This window comes from Diorhabda sublineata, chromosome 2 (assembly GCF_026230105.1).
Source record: "Diorhabda sublineata isolate icDioSubl1.1 chromosome 2, icDioSubl1.1, whole genome shotgun sequence".
Taxonomy (NCBI): domain Eukaryota; kingdom Metazoa; phylum Arthropoda; class Insecta; order Coleoptera; family Chrysomelidae; genus Diorhabda; species Diorhabda sublineata.
The window spans coordinates 12,255,145-12,282,793 of NC_079475.1; the positions used below are offsets into that span (position 1 = coordinate 12,255,145).

General features: G+C 32.9%; 1 protein-coding gene across 2 annotated transcripts in view; it reads left to right on the forward strand.

Moving 5' to 3' along the window:
- Nucleotides 1-27,649, forward strand: part of LOC130452875 (uncharacterized) — a 175,881-nt gene that overhangs the window by 118,573 nt on the left and 29,659 nt on the right. For both annotated transcript variants that reach the window (XM_056792363.1, XM_056792362.1), the window contains one exon: nucleotides 5,123-5,208. In XM_056792363.1, the coding sequence (XP_056648341.1) occupies nucleotides 5,123-5,208 (86 nt within the window). The remainder of the gene's footprint in view (nucleotides 1-5,122; nucleotides 5,209-27,649) is intronic.

Consider the following 27,649-nt stretch of genomic DNA (forward strand, 5'->3'; position numbering starts at 1 on the left):
TTCTGCACATTCCGGTTATATAGAAATAACAGGGTACCGTCTTCATAAGTACTGATGATGAGTTGGATGGGGTCGCAGTTTTATAAAAAATTACAATTGATCAGATTACAATTCCTTTTTTGTCGCAATGAAGTTCTAAAAATTCTATTCGACGCTGCTTTTGTACTGAGCTTACTTTTGTAATATTCAAATGCTCACGTAGAATTGTTAGAGCACTTGTTTTGGAAATACTGGTCTGTGGTGCAATTTCTTTTGTTATTAGGCGCCGGTGAGCTTTAGTCAAAAAAGTGCGGAGCTCAATTTAAGACATCTTTGACTCTTTATTATGATATTAAGTATTAACCTCAGGACTGCAGTAATGAGTGCGATCCATGTTTTTTCATTTTCAAATCAATTCAAATGAACTAATTAATCAATACCAAACGTCATTATAATAAATTGAATTATGGTATGTAACTCAGAAACTAATAATTAGCTGATTGCTTCTGGCATAAATTTTGTGTCATTTTCTAGGTGAAACTTTGTTACAAATAACAATTTGTCAGTTCAAGTTTGAATGTACGATATTAAAGTTCTCTATAAAACGTTTATATTTCCAACGTGACGAGAAAGCATACTTTTCTTTAGAATTATATGACATTTTGGAATGAGATCTAGAAAGCAAAAGTTTAAATAAGAAACGTATGGAATATGAAATGAAAAAGTCTTACTAGAATGTGCTACAAATCAATTTTTCTTATTGAAAGTAAAATCATGCTTGCGACGATTCTATAAAGTTATCATTTTCGAAATTGTGCTCTAATTTGTTATCTGAATTGGACGAAAAAGAATGAAATCTTAAAACGACGGTATGCATCACTTGCAATACAGATTTTCGTAAAATTCTGGAATAGAATTACCACAATTTAATTTATCATACTGTTTACTTATGTGATTATTGGGAAATAAAAAACATATCTTATGAACGATTTCAACAATTCATAAAACAGAAGAAACAGGATTGGCTTCTGGTTCAGTATTTTCTACCCACAAATTAATATCTCCCAATACCCTTCTGATGATATTGCTGATTGTTTGTGGGTGTTTACCCGAAATAAAAACAGCACATCGTCAGAATAAGCTATTGTTTGGAATTCTTTTCCTTCTAGAGTTGCTAGAATCTCATAAATCACTATTGATCATAATAAGGGCGTTCCTCTAGTAATTATTTTCCTAGTCTTGGGTAATCCCATTTAATTGCATCCAATTTCAGCTCTGTTCTAAGGTTGTTGAAGACTCTTTCTATATCAGGGAAGGCCCCCGTGTGAAATGTCTCACTTCCAATGATTTCTCGATCAATTTTACTATTTCATGCAGTGTTTACTCAACTAACTTACTTTTTCTATAGGCATGTTGAGGTTTGCAATCCGTTTCTATGTTTCTGATTTTTTTATATGCAAATAGCTTTTCTATCGCTTTCGGAGTGAAAGAAGAAAGGTTTATCCGCCTAAAGTCTCCTGGTATTGTGTTACCTGGTTTACCTGCCTTAAGTATAATTTCAAGCTTTGTAGGAAAATCACCTCAATCTCATCAATTATACACCCCATGAATTTTTCTAATATAATTGGTATCAATTCATCTTGATCTTGCTAGTATCGGAAAGCATTTTCCTGTACCTTGTCTCAAGGATTTCATTAAGTTATTCCCATATATCATTACTTATTTTATTTTTAAATTATTTGGAGGTCTGGGCTCTATTCCCTTGCCCGTAGCCGTTTATTCAGTTGCTGATGGTGAGGAAACTGATTGACTCCAGCTTTATTTCCATTCCACTCTTAACTTATTCAACCGCATCATTAGGAATTCCTCCGAGTACTGAGTTCTTTCTGTGGACGCAGATGGTATCATGTGAAAAACGCATTCCTTTTCCAAAGCTAAGGTAGCGGGTAGAAGATGTATATTTCCAAAAAAAGTACAGACAGACGCTTCTCAAGACATTCAAACAATCAGTTTGAGTTATCTTGGTATTAAAATCTATTTAGAAATTCAGTATACTGATGTTAAAGTTATTTATCTGATACAAGTGATCTCTTGGGAAAGCGAATTCAAGATAGTTATAAATGAGCGGCGTCACCTCGTCATAGTTGGCGTGTACTATACACAGTTTATTTTTCTATGTGAAATAATTGTTTCAGTTTCTCCATTAAATAAATTACGAGTATTATTATTACACAGATACATGTTTGTACATACAGACTCAGGAAACACTCTAAAAAAATCAGCGTACCTCCGGCAACGCTCTCAAGTCTGGCAACGCTGTGGGAAAAGATAGAAACGAGGAATGTTTGTGCTTAATACAGTTTCGTCTGCCAGAATGAATAACCGATACAAATTCACTCTTCAAAAACAGTTTTCTTGTTACATCGCATTTGGATACGAATGCGGATTACGAAACTATATTCAACAACAAGTTCCATCTGACTGTTACTCAATCGTTCGAGAGTATGGAAGACGTACCAGATATTCTTAAAAACGGGCTCTGTTGTCGACGCACCGCGCCGTATTATTTGAGCAGCCAAAACAATTTGCAATGCAGCTAACGGGAGAACTTTAAATATCCGATCTTTATTTACGAAGAATGCTGAAACGCATGCACTATCGAGTTTACCGTTCTCCTCTTTTCCAAGCATTTTACGAGGATGATTTCGACCGTAGATTGGAATTTTTTCAGGATGATCCACAGTTTCTGCATTCCATTTTGTGGTCATATGAAGTCACCTTTAAGCTGAACGATACGGTTTATCGGCATTCCTGCGTGTACTGAAACCTCACGTCTTCATTGAAGAAGAGTTAAACTTGCCTGAGGTGTGTATGGGAGATCTAGTGGCTACGCACTTTTTCGAGGGTCTTGTGACGGGTCAAATTGATTGGAGTAGTTCGAAGATTTATTTGGGCAAATGGACAACGATTCAACAGGCGAGAATATCCGTTATTTCATACAGAATAGATCCGTGGACATGTGACCTGACACCCTACGATTTCTTTCTGTGGCGCCTCCTCCAGGACTTTCGTTTTTCCAAGATGACCACGCGCCCCACTGGATCTCCGAGCTGCAATTGAAGAAGAATTTGAAACACGTACAGTTTAACACAATTCGCTGGACCTGCCTCCATGTAATTTCTCTTAATAAATTGACTTTGACGCTGCATTTTTTTCAATTTATCGCAAATTGCCTGACTTATGCCGAGCTCTGTATATACGTATTCAAAAGATATAACAAATTATAACAAAAAACTCTTCAAATGTCAAACGAACACTACGACTATTCAAGTTTCACGGTAGTTATACGTTATTACACAAACAGCTGCACTCTTCAGTATTAACTTGATACTTTTGGGAATTAAAACAAAGAACAGTAACTCTACCTAGCTGCATATATCCACTTAACTGAAATGAGCTTGAACCTTTTTCATTAAAATACGTTTCTCTCGAAAACTTTGACAACAATGTAGAGCTTATTTCTCAAATGGTTTTGGGTTTGATTATTAAATTAAACTTTAATACAGAGGATCATTTAAATGTTGATGATATTAGAGAATATAAAGATAGTAAAACAAAGCTTGGTATTGGGTGTTATAGAGTTGATGGTTGGTTACTAATAAACCTAAAATATCCATCCTTTAGGAAACATATCCTTTGGACGAGGAACTGTGTTAATCAAAGGTCCTCTTTCCTCTTTTATCTTTGGAATGTTTATATATTAACAAGTGATATTTTGAAACTATATGTCAAGGGTTTTAAGTAAATGAACAAAATCGATTCTGGGACGGATGTGAGTGTCGTCGTTTGGGGGTATTGGAAATTCTGTAATAATGTCAGTTTGACTTAAGCGACTGTCGAAAGGAGGTCCATAAGCTTTATTTCAATCATATACAAGGTATTGAATAGAATTATATAGTTAAATACCATAAAATATTGAGAAAAAAGGCATTATGACATATAAGATGAAACTCCACATGGTTAAAACCCTACGTCAAAATAAACAATCGATTGAATACCATAGTTGTCAGTTACTTTGGAAAATATTCAAGGAAACTGATAAAAAATTCATTGTACACACAGTTAGACAAAATATTTGTGAATTTGTCTCTTCTTATGAGTCGTTATGGAACTAAAAAATAGAGTAGTATTCGATAATGGTAATAGAATTGAAATAATCCGAAGCCAATTCAAATAAACCGATACATACCTGTATGGTAATTCTCTGATAGGGTTAACTCATGATCTGAATGTTCGGAAACTAACCCGGATCACGTTCATTGTTGTTCGAAAAAAATAGTGCAAGAACCTCAGCGCAGTGCAAAAGGCAGCGTCTTTGTGAGCTTTGCTGCTATGAGCAAGAAAGTTTAAGGAGAATCCATGGAGTAGCATCGAATAGGAGATTCTCAGTTAAGGTCACGAAAAGCATGAAAAGTGATGGCTACAATATTCTAGCACTAAAAGAGCATCCGTTTGATTGACTTCAAGGAATCGTGAACGCGACACATAACTCCGAATTATTAAGGCAGTTGCGTCAAAAAATTATCGATAAGAGGCGAGGCAAAACCAGTCGAGACGTGGGCTTGATTCATGATAATTCTTCAATCTACACTGGTTCACTTTCCAAAGGTACTGGACACGAGTGTGGCTCACAGAATTTGAATTCAACATTCACCATTTAACCTTGATCTGACCTCGTCTTAATATTTTTTGTTTGCAAAGCTGAAGCCCGAACTAAGAAGTAAAAGATTTAGTTCAGTCAGTTATTTTATTTATGACTTTTCTGTCAATGTTTGGCTAAGAATTCATGGACCGCATTAAGTAATTTGATATTAGTTTGATGAGTTATTATCTGTTTAATACTTTAATGCATACTTTCTCTTAGTTTATATGGACTTTGATGATACCTCATTTAATATTTAATCAATAATCTAATCTTCAACTAGGTGAAAATGAATTTGGGAAGGAAGGATGTTGTTTTCTGTTATTTATTTATTCTGTTAAATCATTACCAATCTTTCCAAATGATGATGATTACTTTTTATGAAATATTAGTAAATATCTCATTATTTATGTTAAAATTAAAATTTCTTTTATTTTTCAGGTGTTCAAATTGCTTATTTGGCAATAATAGGAACACAACTCTTCATGATTCTTCTGAGCATATTATTATTATACGGAATATACAGAGTAAGTCGAAATATTGTTCAATCTTCACTCAATTTCCTTATTGATCTGGTGATTTTCTTTGAAAAATTTCTCCGAAAATTGAAAGAAGATATTATTAAATATCAATCACTTTCAAACCATTAACAAACAAATTCAATAAAGAATTATTAATCCCCCTAATAATTTATTTGAGAACAGATATGAATCAATATTAATAACTGACTTGACTTGTGATGTCCCAGCTGTCTAACCAACAGTGTTAGAAGTGATTGTATACGTACAAATATGTTAAAGATTATTTTAACCCACTATTAACAAATAAAATTATATAAATAATAATTTAAGGAATTTGTATTATGAATATTTACAATCATAATTTATGAACATTGATATTAATCGTACAACTACTATAATTCTTAACATTGCCAAGCAAGAAATTACTAGAGTTGCCAGTACCATCATAACTATAGTCCAGTTCCCAGAGGATTTCACCTTAAAAAAGGTGGGGTAGAATATTTAATTTTTTTTTATTTCGTTTTAATAAGTTTGAAAAGTGAAATATCAAAATTGTGAATAAATCGTTGGGCTCGGAACAACTTTTGGTAACCTCGAAAAACCTCGAAATTTTCGGACATTTTCCGGTTTTTTCGCAATATCTCGAAAAGGAGTGGTTCTACCGAAAAAGTCCCTATACAAAATTGTAGAGCATTAAATTCCCTAGAAATTTCATACCCAACTTTTTCTTCTACTACTAGGAGGGAGCGAGCTACAGTATCTCAAAGATGGACCATTTTTCTCAAAATGCCCAAAATCCCAAATCTCATGCTTTCTTTGATTCTATTTTTGACTTAGATTTTTATCAAATAAGGCTCTCCAGCCCCCCCATATTTCACTTCCCCCCACAGTCCAATGCAATGTGAGAAAAAGCACTCCAAACCTATTCGGCGAGCTTTCGCATTGTTTTAAAGCTTCATCGGGGCTTAGAGTCAATACAGTAAAACAAAACTACGGTGCTTAGCAGAAAATTCGAAAAATTAATCACCAACTAAAGGAATAAAGGAGACAAAAGAGTGAGAAGACATGTGTATGGAAAAAACTTTCGTTAAACAAGTGAAGTATTACAATTAAAACATTGAAAAATTGAGCAATGAAAATATATTTTTTCCATTTGATTAAAAATTATTTGTAATACCTAGGGCTTTGTTCTCTGAAGCAAATTGTATGAGAAAAGGAACTAAATCCTTTCTCTACACAGCATTCACACCAATAAACTGTGAAGACGTATTGGAGAAGAAACCGTTTACTGTTGTGGATGGTGGCTACCTACTCCATAAAGTGGTTTGGCAGAAACACGCCTCCTTCAGTGCCATATCACAAAGTTACTGCTCATTTCTGACGAGGCATTACGAATCTGAGGTAGCAGTTATTTTTGTTGGGTCTGGCGCAAAGAGCGCCGAAATATTACGTCGGACTCAGATCCACTCTTTTCCTGATGTGATCTTTGACAAAACCACAATCAACGTAGTTGCTCATGACAAGTTTCTGTCGAACGTCGAAAACTTCGAGGGTTTTCGGCTACCAAAAGCTCTGCCGAGCCCAGATTTAGTCACATTTATTTTTTAATATTTTACTATTTATACCCATTAAAACGAGATAAAAAAATAAAATCTTCTACCCCACCTTTTGTAAGGAGAACTCCCTTTTTGGTCTCTGGGAACTGGATTACTAGTAGAAACCAGAAATGAAATTGGATGATGACGTTCACACGCAATGGTATTCCTATAAGAAATAGAATGAGCCTTCGTCTACCAACGTAGACTTCAATTTACCATGTTTTTTTACCATTTACCATGTAACAGTAATCTGTATTTTCCTTTGATGTAACTCCCCAATAATACAGAAAAAACGATTGATATCTATTCGTTGTTGTTTTTAGAAGTTGTATAACTAATGATTTATTTGTTATTTCGATACCTCTCACTAATAAATTGTATAATTTTTCACTCCAACTTTTTCTAAATAATTCGAACAGTTGCAATATTAACCATCAAGTATTTCTCACCTGGTGTCACGTTTATTAACATTTAAACTTATTCTTGTGTTAGAATTATTCTCAATTGTCCGTTTTAATATGATATTACCTTGAAATATTTACTAACATCAACAAAAAAGGCGTTTAACTGGCTCATTGGAAATTTGCTTCACAAAGTTCATGTAAGTGTGCTAAGGAAACAGATCCACCGAAATTTCCCTTCTACGTTTTTCAATTCCCAACAGGCGAGCAAATTGTGATTTTTTGAATATTAGAATGCATTTTGAGTTTCAAGGTCATTACAAATTGGTCTATTTTATCATCAAAATAGGGTAGTTGTACAAAAAACATTGTTTAACACTTGTGTTAAAAGTTTTTAGAAAATTAATTAATAATTACTAAAATATATCTCCAAACTTTAATTGCAAAATAACAAGGTAGGTACAGTCATCAAACTTTAATTGGAAAATGACAAGGTGGGTACAGTCATACACACCATTTATTATTAACCTACTTTTTATGTTCTGCTTTAATATATCAGAATAATTGCCAAAAAACTTACGAACTTAACAGTGGACCATTTCAGTTTTTGTTTTGTTTTTTCATATCGTGTTAATCCCTCTATCAGCCACAATTTTCCAAATTCAAACACCACTACCCAAGTTTTTATACAACATCTGGTAGTCTTTGTCATTATTGGTTTTCTCCCTATGTAGGGAGGAATGTCCATGTCGCAAAAAATTATTTGCTTTAATTTGTTGAAAAGCAAACCTCCGCTTGTGACTTTTTTAATGCTACGTGAAAAAACTGAGTCTGAGGCCGCTCAGTTGATAGAAGCAGAGATTACACTGTAATTTATTTACGTATCTGATTGCTTGTTTTACTTTGAACGTTGGTAGTAATTAATTTAACCGAAAGTCCAAATATTTTACAAACAACTACCAAAAAAAATTGTTTTTCTAGTTTCCTTGATTTAATTTGATAATTTATGCGATACTATGTTGGTTTTGCATTGAACCTTATTTAATTGAATAAAATTTGATACTGTTTTATATAAAAAAAACCGATTCCGTCAATTCAATCCCTTTCGTTTTTTGTTTCACGAAATACAACGAATGATATCTGCTTTAAAAAGTAGTAATTATGTGATTCAACAGAATATAATCAACTTTTATCTAATAACTCTCAATATATATATATATATATATATATATATATATATATATATATATATATATATATATATATATATATATATATATATATATTTCCTTAACTTCTTATTTTTAGACCTTTGATATATTAGTTTTAAAATTAGTTTTTTTTAATAATAAGTTTTGAGAGATTAATAAAAAATTGACGTTTCGACTCAACTTCGGTCTCTATCATATTTTAATCAGTTTTTTCTTGACTTTCTTGACATATTTGACATTTGACAACCAACTATATGTAGATCGATAAATCTTAAGTTTGGTCACAAATTGAATTTCTGAACGCAACCATAATATTTGACATTTGACAACCAACTAATATGTTGATCCATCAGACAAAGAATGCATCCTTCTATCTTTGTGACGATTATCGCTACATGCTTGACAACTTTTTTTACTTCGGTGATTCATTGTGATAGTGACATCTCAAGTTATGTGCTCTTTTTTTTTTCTTGATCTTTTGTGATAATCACAGTTTAATGCTAACATGGAAGAATTTTGCAACAAGATGAAACAGCAAAGGTGTTTGCGCAGCAGTTGTTAGACATTGGAAATATAGTCGCAATGGATACCTCGACCAGATTCATCACATTACCCACAGATTTCTGTCCCAAAAAAGAAGCTTATTTAGCATGTTTTCCCAAATATATCGTAATAACCAAAATTGGCCGTTAGTTAATAGTTAACTATCCCATGGAGTTTTTGAATTCACTGAAATTGCCTGGATTTTCACCGAACAATTTGCATTTAAAAGTAGGAGCAGTTTTTATCATGCATTAATAACATCGATTGTGCAATGGAACAGGACTGGCTGTGAAAATGGGTGATGAATAACGTCATTGAGGCAACAATCATAAAGAGAAAATACAGAGAGGATGTCTTGATCCATGCATATACCGATTATTCCAACGTTTACAACTTCCGGTACGTCTGGCCTTTGCGATGACCATAAATAAATCGCAGTCGTTGAAAGTTTGTACAATTAACTTGGGGTTGCCCTGTTTCGCGCATGGACAATTATAAGTCGCGTAATCGCGTGTCGGAAAATCGTCATTTTTGTTTATTTACAAAACGAATGAAAAATATATATTTTACCAGAAAACTTAAAATTGATTAACAGACTGTATCATAACTGTTTTAAGCAACATCATGTGTAGTTAATATGTAATTAATATGTGTAATAAAACGTCATTCATATCAAGCATTTTTTTATTTGTTGTGTTTCGAATTGATTTTATACAAAAGTTTAGGTGTGAAGGTAGACACCCAATTCTTAAGAGAGTTTTACTACTGATTAGACAATGAAAAAGCGTTTTAAAATCATTTATAACAAGTGGGATAATTTCAAATGATGTTTAAAAATTGATCAAGTTTCTTGAATGATCGAGATTAATTGTAAAAATTGCTCTTCCATAGTCTTAACAGTATTTATGAACACATTGTAGAAGAATGTAGTTTATCACCATTTTGTGTACGGTGAACGAATTCACCGGGTATAGAAATTCATTTTAAAAGGTTTTTATCTCGGGAATTTCATGAGATTCTCTCAGTGTTTGCTTGAATCTCAAGAGGAGTCCTTTTGAAAAACTACGTCGTAAGCGATAATCAGGATATATACAGCATTCTTTATAACACCGTCGGTGTTCATCTGTTTCGGGCAGACATGAAAAATGTTGATTTGAAATTCCCTTTTCTCCTCGTTTCATTTCAAGCACAATACCTGCACCATCTAGATTGATGTAATGATAATAGAGAAAAAGTGAGAATCACGCATTTAACGTCAAGTTAAATGTCAGAAAATGAGCCTGTATGATTTGAGAAAATACCTTTGAATGTGCTAACATATAATCAACCACTTAGAGTTTCATTTGAAATGGAAATATTTACAGAAATGTGCTTCACTATGACTTTTGTATATTGTCATTTTTATGTTTGGGTTAATTTTTTCTGACTAAAGCGATGAGTTCCTAATTTGTGTAGCTGTTTATTAAATTGTAAAATTGAAAATTCTAAAATAGCTTCATCATTTATACAGAGCCCCTTTAAAATTTCGTATAATTCGAGAAGTTCACTTGAATCCAAACAAATAATACAACACCATTTGAATTAAAAGTTTTAATTTCTCTTATTATTAAAATAATTTTTTAACTATACATCCCACAAAAATTATCATATCACTCAGTTTTTTAAAATATTTCAAATGCGTTGCCTGTTTTTCGAATTTTATCATTATTACGGATTAAAACGCCAATAGATACGCTTTTTGCAACATTTATTTTATATCAGTTTAATCTACAGAGGACAAAAAGTTTGATTTACCAAAGCATAGAAAATATCAGAAAAATTGTAGAAAACATCTATCCAAAAATTAATGGTGCTTAAACTAAAACCAGCCAATGAATTTCTAATTACAGCTTCCATTCGTCTTGGAAGGCTTCTAAACAGGTTCTGGACTTATCCTTGCTGCATGTTTTCCCAGAAGTTCAAAAGAACATTTGGAAGATCATCTTTTGTTCTTATTGGTGTCGAATGTTGCTGAATTTGCCATCCTAGATAGTCCCAAACATGTTCTATTGGGTTAAGGTCCGGGCTACGTGCAGGTCAATTCAGGGTGGGTATCTCGACCTCTTCTAAGTACTGCCGAACCACTCTAGCAGCGTGTGGACGAGCATTATCGTGCATTATCACAGAGTTGTCACCGATATGGGGCATATAGGGCACTACATGGGGTTCTAGGATAATGGTTATGTACCTGTCAGCATTTAGTGTTCCGTCATTCACTGGTACTAACTCCGTGCGACCCTCGAAAGAAATTTCTCCCCAAACCATAATAGAGCCACCACCAAAGCTTTCAGTTTGACAAAATTTAACCTGATCGTGCCGTTTACCCCGTCTCCTATTTACTGGTACACGCCTATCTGATGAATACAAACCAAATGTTGATTCAGCCTATTTCGAACTAATTGTAGGCTTATTCGGACATTACGAGCAGCCAACAGATCTGTTTGCAGCCTTCGAGCGGTGGTATGCCTAATTCTTAACGCCGTTAACCTCAAATAATGATCATTTACTACCGAAGTTACCCTTCCGCGGCCTTGTCCGGGTCTTCTGGTTAGCCGCCTTGTTTTTTGGTAGCGAAAAACAACTCCGGATATAGGGCTTTGTTGAAATCTAATTACTCCGGCGACGTATCTTTGACTGCGGCCATCGTATATGAGCGCGATGATTCTAGCGGCTTCTTCATTCGTCACATGTCTGGTTAAACGTTGATGCACGTCCATTATTAACAAAATAACTTTAAATTTTCACTATACAATAACACAATTTGCTTAGAAAGTTCTCGATCTCAATGCATTCTCCAAAACAGAAATGTGATATTTTTTTGCCCATTATAAGAAACCAGAAATATCTATTAGGTTGATGCATATACAGATTGTTCCAAAAAACTAAAATTAAGTATTAAAAATATCCTAAAATACAAGTGGTGCGATAATTTTTGTGCTCTGTGTATAAAAATTAGTCAATAATATTTTTGCAGATTAAAAAAAATATTTTCAACTGATTCGGTTTTTGGGCCCTATATTTTTAAAAACTTTTCATAATATTTCTGGCAACTACTCTCCATTACTCATTCAATCCTTTATTTACTATGATTAAAGTGCAAGTCACATCTTCAATTAATTTGGCGAAGGGAACGAATAGAATCCAACAAACTTTGTTTGGTCAAATTTTAAGACATTGTTTTCGAATGTTTTGTACATCTCATTGTTCTGCTTTCAAAATAGTTTAATTTTCTGGGGTTTCTATGTCCTTCTGCCCCCCTTAACATTTAACTTGGATTGATGAAAAAGTTTGTAAAGGCTATGGATGAAAAGGGTGATGGATTCAAATACCTTAGAGAAATGTTTCCCCAGTTGAGTGATTCCAAATTAAAGTAAAATGTATTTTTATTGGGCCACAAATAAGAAAATTACTAGACTATGACAATTTTGCAAAAAAGCTCATCAGACAGAAGCTTAGAGCATGGAAGGTATAGTGAGGGGATTGTTGGGCAACAATATGGATCCAAACTACCAACAGTTAGTTGATGAACTTCTAAACGCCTACGAATATCTTGGTGCTCGAATATCATTGAAGTTCACTTCCTCCATTCCCATCTGACATTTTTTTCCGAATATTTAGGAACTGTTGGTGATGAGGAGGGTCAAAGGTTCCACCAAGATATTAGAAGAATGGAAATTCGGTTTCAAGGACGATGGGATTCGGTCATGATGGGTGATTACTGTTGGTGGTTGAAAAGAGAAAGTGCAACCCCTCATAAGAATAAAAAGTAGAACTAATTGATATTTAAAGTGATTTTTTTTAAAGTTTATGTTTTTAATAGATACGGGGCATGTTTATTAGATGTAAACTATAAATATTGTCAATAAATACGATTTAAAAAACATGAAACTATTTTTTTAATAAATATTAAATATTTTACCAATGAATATGGTTTTATAAATTTAACTTTTAAAGTTCCACTTTATCAAAATATGCTATTCATTCTTGTGTTACTACAACTAATTTTTTGTTGACCAATGATTATAAATGGGTTGGCTATTTTCAGTTATCCCTGACTCAAAGCTGCTGTTAAATTATATTATGAATATTATTCATAGATCGATTCATTATTTGTAAAAAGGGGTGTATATATTGGAGCATTCATGAAATGATTATGAAAAATTTATAGCGTTGAATATTCCATACATATTCATTTTATGATAACGAATAATTTGTACGGATCCTTCTATTTATTCAATTAATAACTACGCATCCATTACGAATTTGATTATACGTATATTTCCATCAATTATGAAAATTGTGGTATATACTTGCAACGAAACGTGAAAATAACTAACTGACTGAATCTATCTTTCATTTAATGATATATAAAGATGACGAATACGGTTCACAGTAAAATTCAACGTGAAATATTTTGATCGCTTTTTTGTCGATTCAGAAATTATCTTATTTCCCAGAAATAAGAAAGAAGCTTGGTGTTATTTTATCGATTAACATGTAAGGTAGCAGTCAACTGTAAAATCTAGCCATCCCAAAATTATTGTTCAGTTATATGTGAAATTCCCCCAATTGATTTTCATCAAGGTCCGTGCTGGAAGCGTCCCCAATTCATTCCGTTTCAAATACGAAAATCGATGGCATTTTACGCCAAAAAAAATTTCTATCTTTCCACCTTTCCACCCTGGAAAGATAGTTGGCAATCCACCTCTCAGGAAAAGATGCAGAGGCAGCTTCAGAATTAACAGATCGATAGCTCTCCAAGAAGTAGAAGAAGAAGAAAAATTTGTGTTTGCTATGTGATTTATATTCTTTTCCATTTAAAAATCTTTAAAATTTAAAAATTTTTAATTATTGAGCAACAATTCGATGATTGATTAGCAAGAGTTTTGTTAATCAAAACAAGTATCATTTCTTCATCATTTCTCTACAAAGAACCCAAGCCCAGTGAAAATAACAACACGTATCATACGTAGCATTTTATGAATCGTATTCCGAGAACATCTTTTTGAGTTTCATTCATGAAACTCAAAAACTTTTTTATCTGGCACTTGATTTTCGCATAACTTGTCATTATATGATTTTTTGCTCTATTGCAATTGCTATAATAAACGAACTAATTTTTGAATACAGAATAATGAGAGTTTGCACTATATCACAAGCATTTCCCATCTAAATTCGACGTAGATACTAACTGTGGACTAGGTTTGAAATAATTCCATTTTTATTGGTAAGCTCAGCATCCGAAAATTTGTTTTTGGGTCCATCACTTCTGCAATAATCATCACACAATTTGTGTTTCTTGTAACCATGCCATTCGGCTTATTAAGTTTTTCTCCGAAAATTTTAAATATTCCTTTGGTCACGTATTGTGGTACTGTAGTCACTTCGGATTTATTTATTCTAACGCATGAGTTTTGGAAGAAAAAATCATTTATGTTAACGAGGAATTTACTTTTTTTCACTGCTTCTTACTCTTTTAATTCATTTAGTCTCTTCAATAAGAGTTATGAGTTAAACTTTATTATCATTATGAATTAGATTCGAAGAAAGATCTGAGATTAGCAGCGTATTTTCTAGATATTCGCCATCTCAATATTTTATGATTTCTACCTTAAATTACCACCCCGATGTGAATATACCCCCAGTTTTCTGTCTCAACGTTTGTAAAACTAAAGTTTGCCTTTGCAGCCTTTTGTATTGAATAATATAACACCATTGACGACGTTGAATCTGTAAAATTCTTAGGGCTTGTTGTGGACAATTCTTTATCTGAAAAATTAATTTTGTGTTTTGCGCTAAAATCAGTTTCCAAAGAACTGAACTCAGCCACTTCTATAGCAGTTTATTAAGCGCTTATTGAGTCGTATTTCCGATATGTGCGTCCCTTATGAGGTACGTGTGATACGACTGAAATTTAAACTACAAAAAAGAGTTGCTAGATATTTACTCAGTCTAAATTACAAAGCACACTACTGGGACTTCTTTAAAATATTAAAAATATTAATTCTTCCTTTCTTTATTCATCTTTGAATCCGTTTGCCTATTTTAGAAAGGTTTTTGGAACATAGAAACGCGGAGCACGACCTTTACCTACCTATCCCACGTTGAGAAATATTTGAAGGCTCAATACTTTACAATGCACAAAAAAGCATAATCATTTACTTTCATTTTAGTAATAATTTTTATTTCCTAGCATGCTACGCACTGATTTAATATTGATGTTATCGATTTTTAGTACAAATTATTATCAATTTTAGAATTGCAGTATAGTTTATTTTCACCTTCACATTTTCAAATTTAATTTTGTTATTCATTATTATAGTTTCCTTGTTTATACTTTATATTTAGATTTTATTTTATTTTATTTTATTTTTGTCTTTATTTAGTTATTAGTATGTTTGTTTCTTAGTTTTTTACAAGATTTTGTCTACAAATTGTAAACAATTTTTCAACAATAAATTTCATAATAATTCATACTTTACGTTTCATTTCATTACCTTAGTAATTAATTTTTGGTGTTAGTAACTTATGGTAGTTTTATGTCATAAACGAAGGAAGTATTTCCACTAATAACTTCTCTATATATTCATCAACTTCAGGTACACCCTAAAATCTAATGTCCTCTAAAATAATGTGTGTTTTATTACCACAAATACCTTCAGTCATGGAGTAAAATAAACCTTATGAACAGACGTTATCCCAAAAGGCAAATCTCGTTTATATAAAATTTTTACAGCCAGGATACGCAGTTAACACAAAGACTAGAATGAAACGTTCCTAACTTGAAAATTATTTCTGCTAGAGCGTAGACAACTGAAATTGTATCCGAAATAGTCGTATCCAGCGACCCGAAATTGGCATCCCTTCCTCTCGTATATCACTTCCCAGACAATTTCGCCTATCTACGCGTCCTTTAATGATAGAATACGACTAGTGACGGATATAGGGGAACAGTGGAAAGTCTTCGGTATCTATAGTGTATTTTCGCTTTTCATTAGAGAACACTTCTGATGGGATAGCTTCAATTGATACAAAATGGGCTTTTAACTTTTTTAGTAAAATTGGAAAATCAACAACTTTATTTAAAAGAAAGATCGCCTTTTTTATCAAAAAAATCGTATCAATCGTATACTGATTATTAGCGATTCAGTAAAAAGTATTTCACCTACAGCAGAAGTGTCAAACTCAATTTTGCAGAGGTCCATATATTAAATTTAGAATTCGTAGCTGGACCAGATAGAAAATAAAAATTATAAAAGATGGTAGGTAATTATGATAAGCTCGAGGATCCAGTTACCTGACTTTCAAAAAGGAGGAAATTTAATTCTTGCATAGATTGGGGGCTGGAGTTCCCTTTGGCTGCATACGGAAAGCTCAAATATATGGTTCCCCTGATTCGTAGTAAAGATTTTCCACTGGTGTTGTTTTGAATACACCTGTTTGGATAAAAGCCTGAGAAGAGATTTTTAAAATTGTTTTCTATAAAGTTGGACTTAAATATTCACTTTTCTTTTCTCTAAAACATTTTCAATCCATCTTCTTCCCTTCATTTTTTTCTGTTTCTTTTAACTAATATAAATGGATATTAAGTCTTCCGAAACTTTATATCTCCCGTTTACTTCCACTTTTTTCTGCACACGACAATGTTTTCTCTGATTATTTCACGCATTTCAATTCCTTGTGCTTTTAAAAAACTTGTCATTTGCGGCCCACCATATAACTATATACAGAGTGTATAAATCTCACGAGAAACTTCGGTCTCGTACATCAGAAGCTGATTTTATATGAAATAATAGTTTTCTTGCAATATTATTTGGCTGTAACTGGTAAAGATCTCGTGCTGAAATTATTGGTTAGGATTTTAAAAATTATGTAGATCATTGAAGTTGAACAATGACATTTAGTTTAGTTCTGAGACTGGTCTCTGGAAATAAGAATTACACTCATTCAATCAGCATGGTCTATATTACGTTCTTGCGAGATAAAATTTGAATCATTTATGATGATTTTGGAGTCTAGAAATGTTTCTGAAGACGTATTCATAGGGGTGGAATTTGTCAATCATTGCATGGTACTAGATTTGAAAAATTGTCAGTTATTAGAAATGATTGTATTATTCGAAATTATGAGATATTATTTGATGATTTTGGAAGTTTGATGGAGGATTTTCAAACGTTACTTGATACTTTTGCTCCGAGCTAGGTCAAAGAGGTTGTTGTCCACATACGACAATATTTCATTATTTTGTCTTTTATGTGAATAATTTTGGGTATTTTTATTTTTTGGTTGGCTATTTTGGCTCATATAAACCTCTTACAAGAATATTTAAAGCAGTATTGAAATTTCCTGATTTTATAATATGCTTAAATATATTTATGGTTTCTTTCAAACTGCATAACTATACACTAAATGTTTAACAACGTTACATGCTTCGAAATTAGAATACGTGATAAAAAACTCGAAAAAATCCAGACAAAACGTGACATTCAAAAAATACGTACCGACGAGGAGACCTCCCGATTGAATAGCTGCTGATTTTCCGAGAGCAACCTTTGTAGTTTATAAAATAAATGAAATTGAATTATCATAAATCTTAATAAATCTAGGATGTGATTGATTATTGCCATTAAATTCTAGAGTACTTTGCAACAGATATTTATGAAGTAAAAATTCTATTCAATTATTTGGAAGGAAAAGTTTTGATGGATTTTTAATAGACAATATTTTTGTCAAGTACTCCTGAATTTGATTCATGGAATGTCATGTGGGGTCAGTACTGCTGTACGGAGTGGAAACTTGCACCTTGAAAGCTCACATGATTGAAAAACTTGAGGCATTTCAGATGTGGCTCTATAGACCCATCCTTAAGATACCTTGGACTGATAGCATCACCAACGACGAAGAACTAAGACGCATTGGTCGCAAAAGAAAGCTATTAACAATTACTAAACAGAAATCTCACTTCAGAATAGGATTCATGGAATGTTATTTGTGGTCGCTATGGACCTTGAAAGCTCAAATGATCAAGACACTTTTGATTTGAAATGTCGCTCTATAAACGGACAAAAGCTGTTGAAAATTATTAAGATAAGAAAAACATGTTACATAGGATACATCTTGGGCAACAACAAATATCTACTGCTACAGAACATAATGCAAGGCAGAGTAGAGGGAAATGAAGAAGAAAAAAGAAGAAATTCTGGCTCTTTATCATAAGAAAATGAACATATCTCAGCGGCGGAGATTTGTTTCATGCTGCGAGGGACAGAGACACCTTTAAAAACGTGAATGAGAAGAATATTTTTGGCGATTTGTCTAATTTCGGTCACTATGAAAACCTGGCTAGTGAATCAAGTCATTTTTGGAAGCTATGGAAAGTTTTTTTAATTGTAGATGAAGAAATATCAGGAATTTCTTTTCTAATAGCTCTTCACAATCAATTTTTCTTTTCACTAAATTTTTCTGCATAACAGTATTCTTTCAAGAAGCCCCATAAGAATAAATCACACGTGTTTAAGTTGGGTGAATATGGGAGCCATTTTATACCTGCGTGTGCAAACTTGGGATATCCTAAACCGATAAAGCGTTCACCATAAACTTGGTAATACCATAAAGTCCCATATATATTATCTTCCATCTTCTAATAATATCTTCACTACCTACTCTTTCATTCCCAAACTTGGTTCGATAACCTTTATATGCTTCAGTATAGTTTTTACATCTAGATTAACAGCACTCGATGAGATACACCTTTATTTTGTTCTTAAGGTCCACTCATTTTAAATTAAACGTAAAGCTCTTTACAACTGACAACATACTACGATATATCTTATACGGTAGAATAGAGGAGGAAAAAGAAGCATATACTTTAGGCAACTTCCCATTTGTTACCCTGTGTAATATAACAAAAGAATTGTATACAAAACACACTAGATTCTAGAAATATTTGAACCTCAATTCATAGCATCGTATCTCACAAAAATGATTATTGATTATTGATGTTTTCAATAGGGATTGAATTGAAGAAAAAATTATTTACCAAAATCTACAGTAAATCAAAAGTGTTCATCAACAAACTATTCATAGAGTAAATTTGAAATTAATTGATGTTAAATAGATTCATATTATTCATTTATAGGTCAAAATATAATAATTTTGTAAATACATCAAATCCGCTTTCAGCATTGGAAGGATTTGTGCCTCTTAATATCTTCATTAGAAATTGGTTATTGAAGTATGCGACTGAGGGAATTAATTCAGAAACGTGTCTACGGTTTTCCGAAGTGAATTTTCCAGTAAAGTTTCGTCTTACAGATTGGAAATCACGTCTATTATGTTTCACAGAGAGTCCTTAATGTTTTTTTAATCCCACAAAAGTAAATTTAGAAATTCGATACATAATCAAAGGAATTTGATATTTCAACTTCTCATCAATTTAACCGAAATATTAAGGTTACAACGACTTCCAGCTTTACGCACTTTAATAAAAGCGAAGTTGTATTGAACTCTTCGCAGAAGCAAAGTGCAGAAAAGCGGAAAGGTGAATACTTAGAGAACTATGGAAAACTTCTGTTAGAAAATTTTAGGGATCAGTGGCTGGATAAGAATCAATCTAATTGAGATTATCACAGCCATTTTGCCTGAAGCAAGCATACTTATTGACGGAAAAATTGTAGAAAAATCTCGCCAGATGATAGGATCTATTGCCTTTAGTGAATAATGGATGGAAGTACTCGGAGAAGCCAAGGTCGGCATGGAAATTAGAAGGGAGAACATTGATCATAGTGTGTTCGTTTTGGATATCATAGACCCGGTGATTATTAGATGTTGGTCAAAGAACTATGAGGGCTGGAAATAAAGATAACTGTGGTTCAACGGGTAATTCTCTCGGAAGATTTTGTATTACCAGCGAGCAGCCAGATGGTGGCTACCGTTGGGCTAGGAAAAGAAAATACACACGATGTAACGATTGCAGGACTGGAGTCAGCTTCTAAGAGAATCAGCGACAAAGGCTTCAGTCTTAACAGACAAAGAGTAAGACTAAAACTATCCTAGCTAGACTTTCAAGGACAAATTACCATCAAATAAACTCGTGGCCATAAATAACGCACTACCCTTTATTTCAATATCAAAACCTAAAATATTAATATTTTGGGATTTCTTTTCACAAAAAGTTAAAGTATCTCAAATGTTAGCGATAAAATGTAGGGAAATTTATTATCAGCAAATAAGTGTTTTTGTGGTTTTTTAAAATTTGAAATTCATGCATATTTTAATGTTTCCTTCATTCTATTGTTGTACCAACTTGTGGAAAGCAGTAATTTAAGTCAATCAAGGTGTATTAAAGTCGTGAGAGTCGAAGCTGAAAGAATAGCCGAGTTAGTTGAACAGGCACACAACCATTGGCAGATTTATGCAAAGATTTCGAGAGACCGGCTCACATTCTAGGACATCCTTCTGTTTTAACTCCTCGAGATGACCGTTTTTTGCAATTAAATCGGTCAATGACAAGTGTCGAGCTGAACAGCCTTTTACGAGAAGTCCGAAATGTAAATATCTCTGATGTATCAATAAGACGACACCTTCTACACAGCAGAAGAGCTCTCCAGGCACCTTTGCTAACCAGGCGGCATCGTGTTGTTACACTAAGATGTGCAAGGCAATATTTAGATTGGAATTTAGAAAATATGTGCCAAGTTTTATTTACTGATGAGACAAAAATCAGTCTAAGAGGTCCAGATAGACGTAATCAAGTTCGAAGACGGCGAAATGAAAGATTTGTGCAGTCTTGTATTATTTCAAAGGAGCCGTTCCAAGGAGGGTCTATCATATTTTGGGAAGAAATTTCTTTGATGCCCGCACACAATTAGTGTCTCTTCTTAGATCCGCCATTAACGCATAACATAACTGACATTCATGAAAATCACGTCGTTCCGTTAGCGCTATTTATTGGTGATGATTTACATTTAATGCATGATAATGCTAGACCACACGTTGCGGCAGATGTTCTGAATTACCTAAACGAAGAAGGAATTTATAACCTGGACTGGCCACCAAGAAGTCCATATATGAGTCCTATCGAGCATGTCTGGGACATTTTAAAACGCTATATTCGTCGTCGAAATCTATCTCCTCAAAATTTAAATGAGCTTGAGCAAGCGGCGTTAGATGGGACATCATACTTCAAGAAGTGATACAGCACCTAATTGAAATCATGCCTAGGCTAATGTTAGCAGCAATTACATCCAGAAGCGAAAATACACGCTACCAGTGTTCAAAAGAAAACATTATTTTTTAGAATGCAAGTTTTATTCTTTTGAAAATTAGGTTTTATTACAATGTTTTTATTTTCATTTTCTTACTCATTAAAAATCACTCAAAATTACTACACATTTCTTAATATTGTGTCAAAACGATTAAAAAGAAGTTAAACAATAGCATTAATAATTTAAAATTATTAAACAAATAAATATTTTCAGAAATCGGGGCGGTGCTTTATTTTTGACCAAGAGTGTATTGAATGACACGATCATTAATTTAATTGAAATAAATATCAATACCATTAACTTCGACATTCAACAAAATACTATATAAGGTATTCGATTTATTATTTTCATACATTTTCTGTCATTTCAGTACCTCGTCTTTTAAAACTTGATCCTGATATAATTTGACTCAGAACGGGTATTAATTAATTAGATTGTGTAAATTTGAAATTGTTTTTAGTTGTTAGATATTTCCTATTTTATCTACTGAGCAACTGCTCATCGAATTGACTCTCTCATCATTATTATCAAACCTCGATTTATATCTTGATTGAGTACTAGGCTTTTCATCAGCCACTTATACGATATAGATTGGGATTTCTAAATTTCTGACGTTCGACGTTGGCTAGACTGCGTAATCTATTTAATTGATGTTGAAGGTGAACGAAGGCGCCAACTATCATAGATTCGTTCAGTACTACTTTTATCACTAAACTTTGATTTCGGACATCCTTATAATATTTCGTACTAAATAAAGTTAACGCTAGCTAGATATCTAGCTTATATAATGGTATATCCTCCTCCTATAAGCTTCCCGTCCCTTCTCGGTCGACTGCCTTTATTTAGCTCAATCCAGCTACGTTGTCAGCTTTTGTACATTTTTATAAATTATTTTGAATTTACCAGAAGTCAATGAATAAGATTCATTTATCAATTCCATCAATTCTAAATCAATACTCGCTGAATTATTCCAATAACTTAAATTCAACTGATTACGAAGTGTGATTTATAAACACAAATTCCCGCGCTCTAGGCGGTATACTAAGTATACTATTATATAACATTTTAAAAAAGTTATCGAACGTCGAACTGAACTGCTTATGAAGTTCTACCGCTCAAATTAGTGAAAAATTTTATTATTTTTCTAACCTAACTTAACTTAATCTTATCTAACGGCGCGGGCGCTAACATCAGAATTTAAAAACCGACCTCAACAATCGTGTTTAGTTCTCTAGTATGACCAATTTTGGAAAACCTTTCGATTGAATTTTCTATCAAGATCATTCACTGGAGGATACATCTCTCGTCTTTATAGAAAAAACATACTATTCTCCAAAAGTACTTTAACAAACTATTAATTCTGAGTTTATTTTGGCACCGTGAAATCTTAAGCTTTCCAATTTGTTTTAGTTTTCTCCAATATTATTTTCAATTTGTTACGACTAATGGAATGAGATTTGATACATAAAAATGTTGTTCCTATACAAAATTAGACCTTAATATTTTTCGTTTATTGAAACCGGATTTACAAAAGCGAACTCAAACATCGATGGTGCCCATTTCTTTTGTGTTAGTGGATCTGAAATATAGAAAGAGTTATAATCATTTTTAACTGATTGACTAATCGCTGCTTGTGTTATTCCAAATTATTTTTTTATTTTAATCAATAATTCAATGATTGATTCGTATACGTTAAAGAAACTGGATTGATTCATTGCGAATAAAATCGTTCCCTCTTCATTCCTTTTTTTTTGTCCTGACATCGGTAAAAACTTTTCTGGAAGCAAAACAAATACGTTTAACTTTTAAGTAGTTCCTTCTTAGTCCTTTTAAAATCCTCTACTGGAAACGACGATCCTTTTATTCAAACACTCAACGAATCTCTCATAAAAGTGCTCTAGCGGTATTTTTTTATCAATTCTAAAAAGCTTCAAGCGTCTATAAGTTATTTTTCTTTTTCTAATCTTCAAAAGTGTTTTGACTTCATATGGTGCATCATAACTATCGGAGAAGCCCTCTTTTGTCAAGAAAAAATTATTTTTTTGACTTTTATCAAAACAAAAGTGTTATAAATTTCAAATTATATATAATCGGTCAAAATTCTTGATAAGAATAAGATTGAGAATTGAATATAATGCATATGTCTGAATAGAAAAGATTGTTAAATTTTTAAATAGAATTGCGTGTATTTTCGTCCATTGCTTTTATTTTTATTGATTGGCGAGCAATTCCTTCACATACAAAGTTTCTTGGTAACTACTTCATGATGTCTATCAATTTTGATATTTTAATTTTTGTTCATAAAACAGTGAGGTGAATTCATACTTAGGGTGAATCTTACGTAATTATATTTATGATAAAAATTTGTATTATAAATAAATATTCATATCAAACTGGTGCGTACAATGTTCAAAATCAAATATCAGTATTATATCAAAAGTCGTTTACATCGTAGAAGGTTCTACACTAAATATGCATTCAAATGCAATTTCATTTGAAAAATGATTGTGCATTTTTATCGAATTGTACAATATTGAGCCTTTAACAAACTCTGAACGTGTAGTAGGTAGATCAAGAAGAAACGTGCCAATATTTTTGATCTTTTAGTCTGAGTAAGTCCCCAGAAGGGAAGGGCATATCGTAGATGAGACTCAAAAAGGGCATAATGCCTTTGAAGGACCACATCTATTGACCTTATCACCCTTAAAACACGGTGCAATTCTATCTTCTATGTCTGAACGTTTCTAAAACTAAAGTTTGGTCATAAAGATACGTTGCAGCCTTTTGTACTAAATAACAGATATGGTTTTATGGAGGACCATATCTAGTGAAATCAGGATTGCTCCAAGAGAATCGTATCCTCTGTAAATAGACATATTATACCACTGATATTTAGATAGGCGATGTCATTTATAAACAGAAGAAACAAAATAGGGCCTAGAACTGAGTCTTGAGGCACTCCAAATTCTATTGGTTACGTTAGTTTTTGCAGTGGAGTATAGCCTCATTTTATATAGTAACAACACAATCTATAATCTTCGTGACAAAAAGAATGTAATTAGGGTGCCAAAATTTATAATATAAATAAAAATATCCGCTGCATTCACCAAACTTTGGCTTCAACAGCATATTGGAACAGGACCGTCTTCACGGTCTATATGAGAGGACGAGTTCGTATCGTTAATATTGTCAGATGTTTTGATCTTTCTTTGAATACACACAAAATCAAAAAAAATTTCAAAATACAAAAGTAATTTGTACATCGAATATGTTATTCATAAAAAAAGTTTTCTAGAAAGTAGGATCTTGCTGACAAAACTTATTGATTGACAAAAAAGTGGTGAAACTCTATTCAATAGTCGGTATGATGTCCTCCACGTTCCCATAACACGTTGATACTTGTGTGTAATGGAACGATTAAGCGATTGATGATAATATGAAGTGGTGTTGTTTAGAAACATGCGATGTGCTTGCACCAATGGTCCTTATTACAATGGAAATATCACCATCTATGAGTTACTACAGTAGATAAAATAAAACAAAAACACTCGGTGTACTTATTTTGCATTCGTTGCAAAAAATGGAAAAGTAAATAATTAACGATGATGGAAATACCAAAATCCACACTATTCCCTTTATGGGTTTGAAGTTTTTATTAATATAATACAAGCTTCGGCAATTTAAGAGTCGACTAGAGGCCTATTCCGACCGGAAACTTAATACATAAACATGATATGGTATCCCCAAACGCGAATAAAAAGAATAGATAACAAATAATGGGATAAAAGGGTGCTGTATAATATTATCTTGAATAATATACTATTCTGATAACACGGCACAACCTTATGATCAATTTTTATAAAAGAGAGAAATTTTTTTGCCTAGAAATTGTTAGGAAAAATACGAAAAAAAGCACCACATCTCATAGTACAGTGAGTACAGCACAATTAGAACCAAAACCGAAATTTACGAACGAAATTTAGTTATGTCGCTGATTTTCTGGATTTAGGCATTTCTGAAATGCTCTATCGATACAGTGAAAGTTAACATCAAAATTTTGGCCACTAAGCGATATATTTTTGTTTGCAAATAGCTCGGAATCTATGCCTAATTTCGTAAAAAGTGAAGATATCAAAAATTTAGTTCAAAAAATTTCCTACAAAAAAAGTTTCCTTGTGATTTTTTCATAATCTCAAAATTACTCTTACAAAAAGCGAATTTCGTGTTACTGGATTTTTTCAACAGTGCATTTTTTGCGGATAACTCCTCAAATTTAGAGGTTACTTTCTGAAAAAAAGTGCCGAGCAGAAAATTACCTTCGAAGAAGCTCAAATATGATTTTTCCTAACTTAAATAAAAACTTCTTCCAAGAGGAATTCCGTGCTCGTCAGGGTGTCTTCACTGTCTTTTCTTGATGGACTGGTCTCTCCGTCAAAAAATTCTTCTTTCCCCATGTCAACAGGAATCAGATTCGTGCATGAATTTTGTAAACACAATCCGCACATGCTTCTACATAGGGGTTCAGTCTTGTTATGATTTCACAACTCACTACAACCTTTTTGAAATCTACAAAAAATAATTTTAAAAACTTATTTGGGGAGGAAATTGAAGCTCGACAACTCAGCTACAAAATGCTTTAATTTTCTAATTATTTTGCGAAAATGGCTGGTATTTAACAACTTATAAAAAAATAACCGTAACTTGTCAACTATGAAAAAATCTAACATTAGTAAAAGTAGTTTTTTTGCTTTTACAGAGTGAATTCAAAGGTATAATTGGTCTAATTGACGACCTCAAGCAAGGTTTCGCTGCTGGGTGTAGCAGAGTCACAGACACATGTGTTTTAAGTTCACCCAGGCAACCAGCAAAAAACAATCCCGTTCGTGTTGTTTTACAAGAAAATTTTACAAGTCTGAATTTTTTGCAGATGCAGCTGAAAAGTAGACTCTAACGAGTAAAATACACTCTCTGTCGTCCCGAAATGTTGAGTTTTCGAGGAGATACAGCGGTTTCTTCGTCAGCCGGGGACGTAATTTCCCTCAGATTCTACATGGCGCGAAAACTTTTTAATAAGATGCGACCCCGAAGTTACCTCCACTTTTTCCGAAATTTGGCATAAATTACGAGTGATTTGCAAAATTCGGAGTTTTGGAAATTTAAACAAAAATATATCGCTTAGCGGTTAAAATTTTGATGTCAACTTTCACTGTATCGATGAAGCACCCTGAGAACTACCTAATTCCAAAAAAATTTTGTAGGCCAGGATGGTGATCACTGAACTATCAATAAATTCGATAATCATTGAGATTATCTTCTACGAAACAACTAAAATAAAGTTGAAACAAAATTTCCAGAATATTTTCATTTAAATTGAATGGAATTGTAATCGGAATGAATACAAAATATCAAATATTATAACCAAAAATCAAAGTCTGATTTCAAAGAAAAGCACCGGAAATTGGAGGAATATATTAATGGAATATAATATAGTGAAAACTACAATAGAGACATCTCAAGAGAAATCTAAATTATTTATACAAAAACATTCATCGGGAACTAACCGCATTTATATTGATTGATTTCATATCCTATTTATGGAGACAATAGAAAATATTATCCAGCACTGATATATTCGAAGAAATTTATTTTATCGCTATAGTATTCAAAACGAAATGGTCAGCAATGATAACCCTGTCTGTTTGAAAAACAGAACTCATCAGAAAATAAAAGGAAAATGAACGAATTTTTTTCGTCTACACATCAATAGCATCTGTCGTGATAGATTGCGAGGTTAATTATGTTGGCAAACAAAAGGCAGGTTGGCATAATACGACTTTAGCGCCTTTTGTTGCTCGAAAATTGATGGAAAGAATCGAAAATAATAGTGAAAGCACGTTGTTTTTCATTTTGGTTTCTGGTATTTATCAAAGGCACAAAGTATTCTATTGAAAAGTCTGGAAAAAGTTATATTGTTCGACGTCATTAATGGAAGAGTAAATCAATTCGTTCAACTTTAATCAATTTATTTAACAAGGACGTCTTCACAAAAGGTAGAATACACAATGTACGAGGCCTGGCTATTAAATTACGATTCTGCACGCCTAGAGAGCTAGAGTGTTATAAATTGTTACAAGGGGCCTAAGGGAACAACTCTCTATCTCGTGCGCGGGTTTTTGAGTGATGTAAGCGCTTTAGTGAGGGCCGAGATACCACTGTAGATGGCCAACTCCCAGGTCACCCTGTGATTGTTTCAATTCCGGAAACAGTGACCAAAATCAAACAAATTGTGCGTGCAGATCGTCGAATGAGCATCTGGATGATTGCCGAGGTTGTAAACGTCGATAAAGAAACGGTGAGAAAAATTTTACACGAGGAATTACACTTGACAA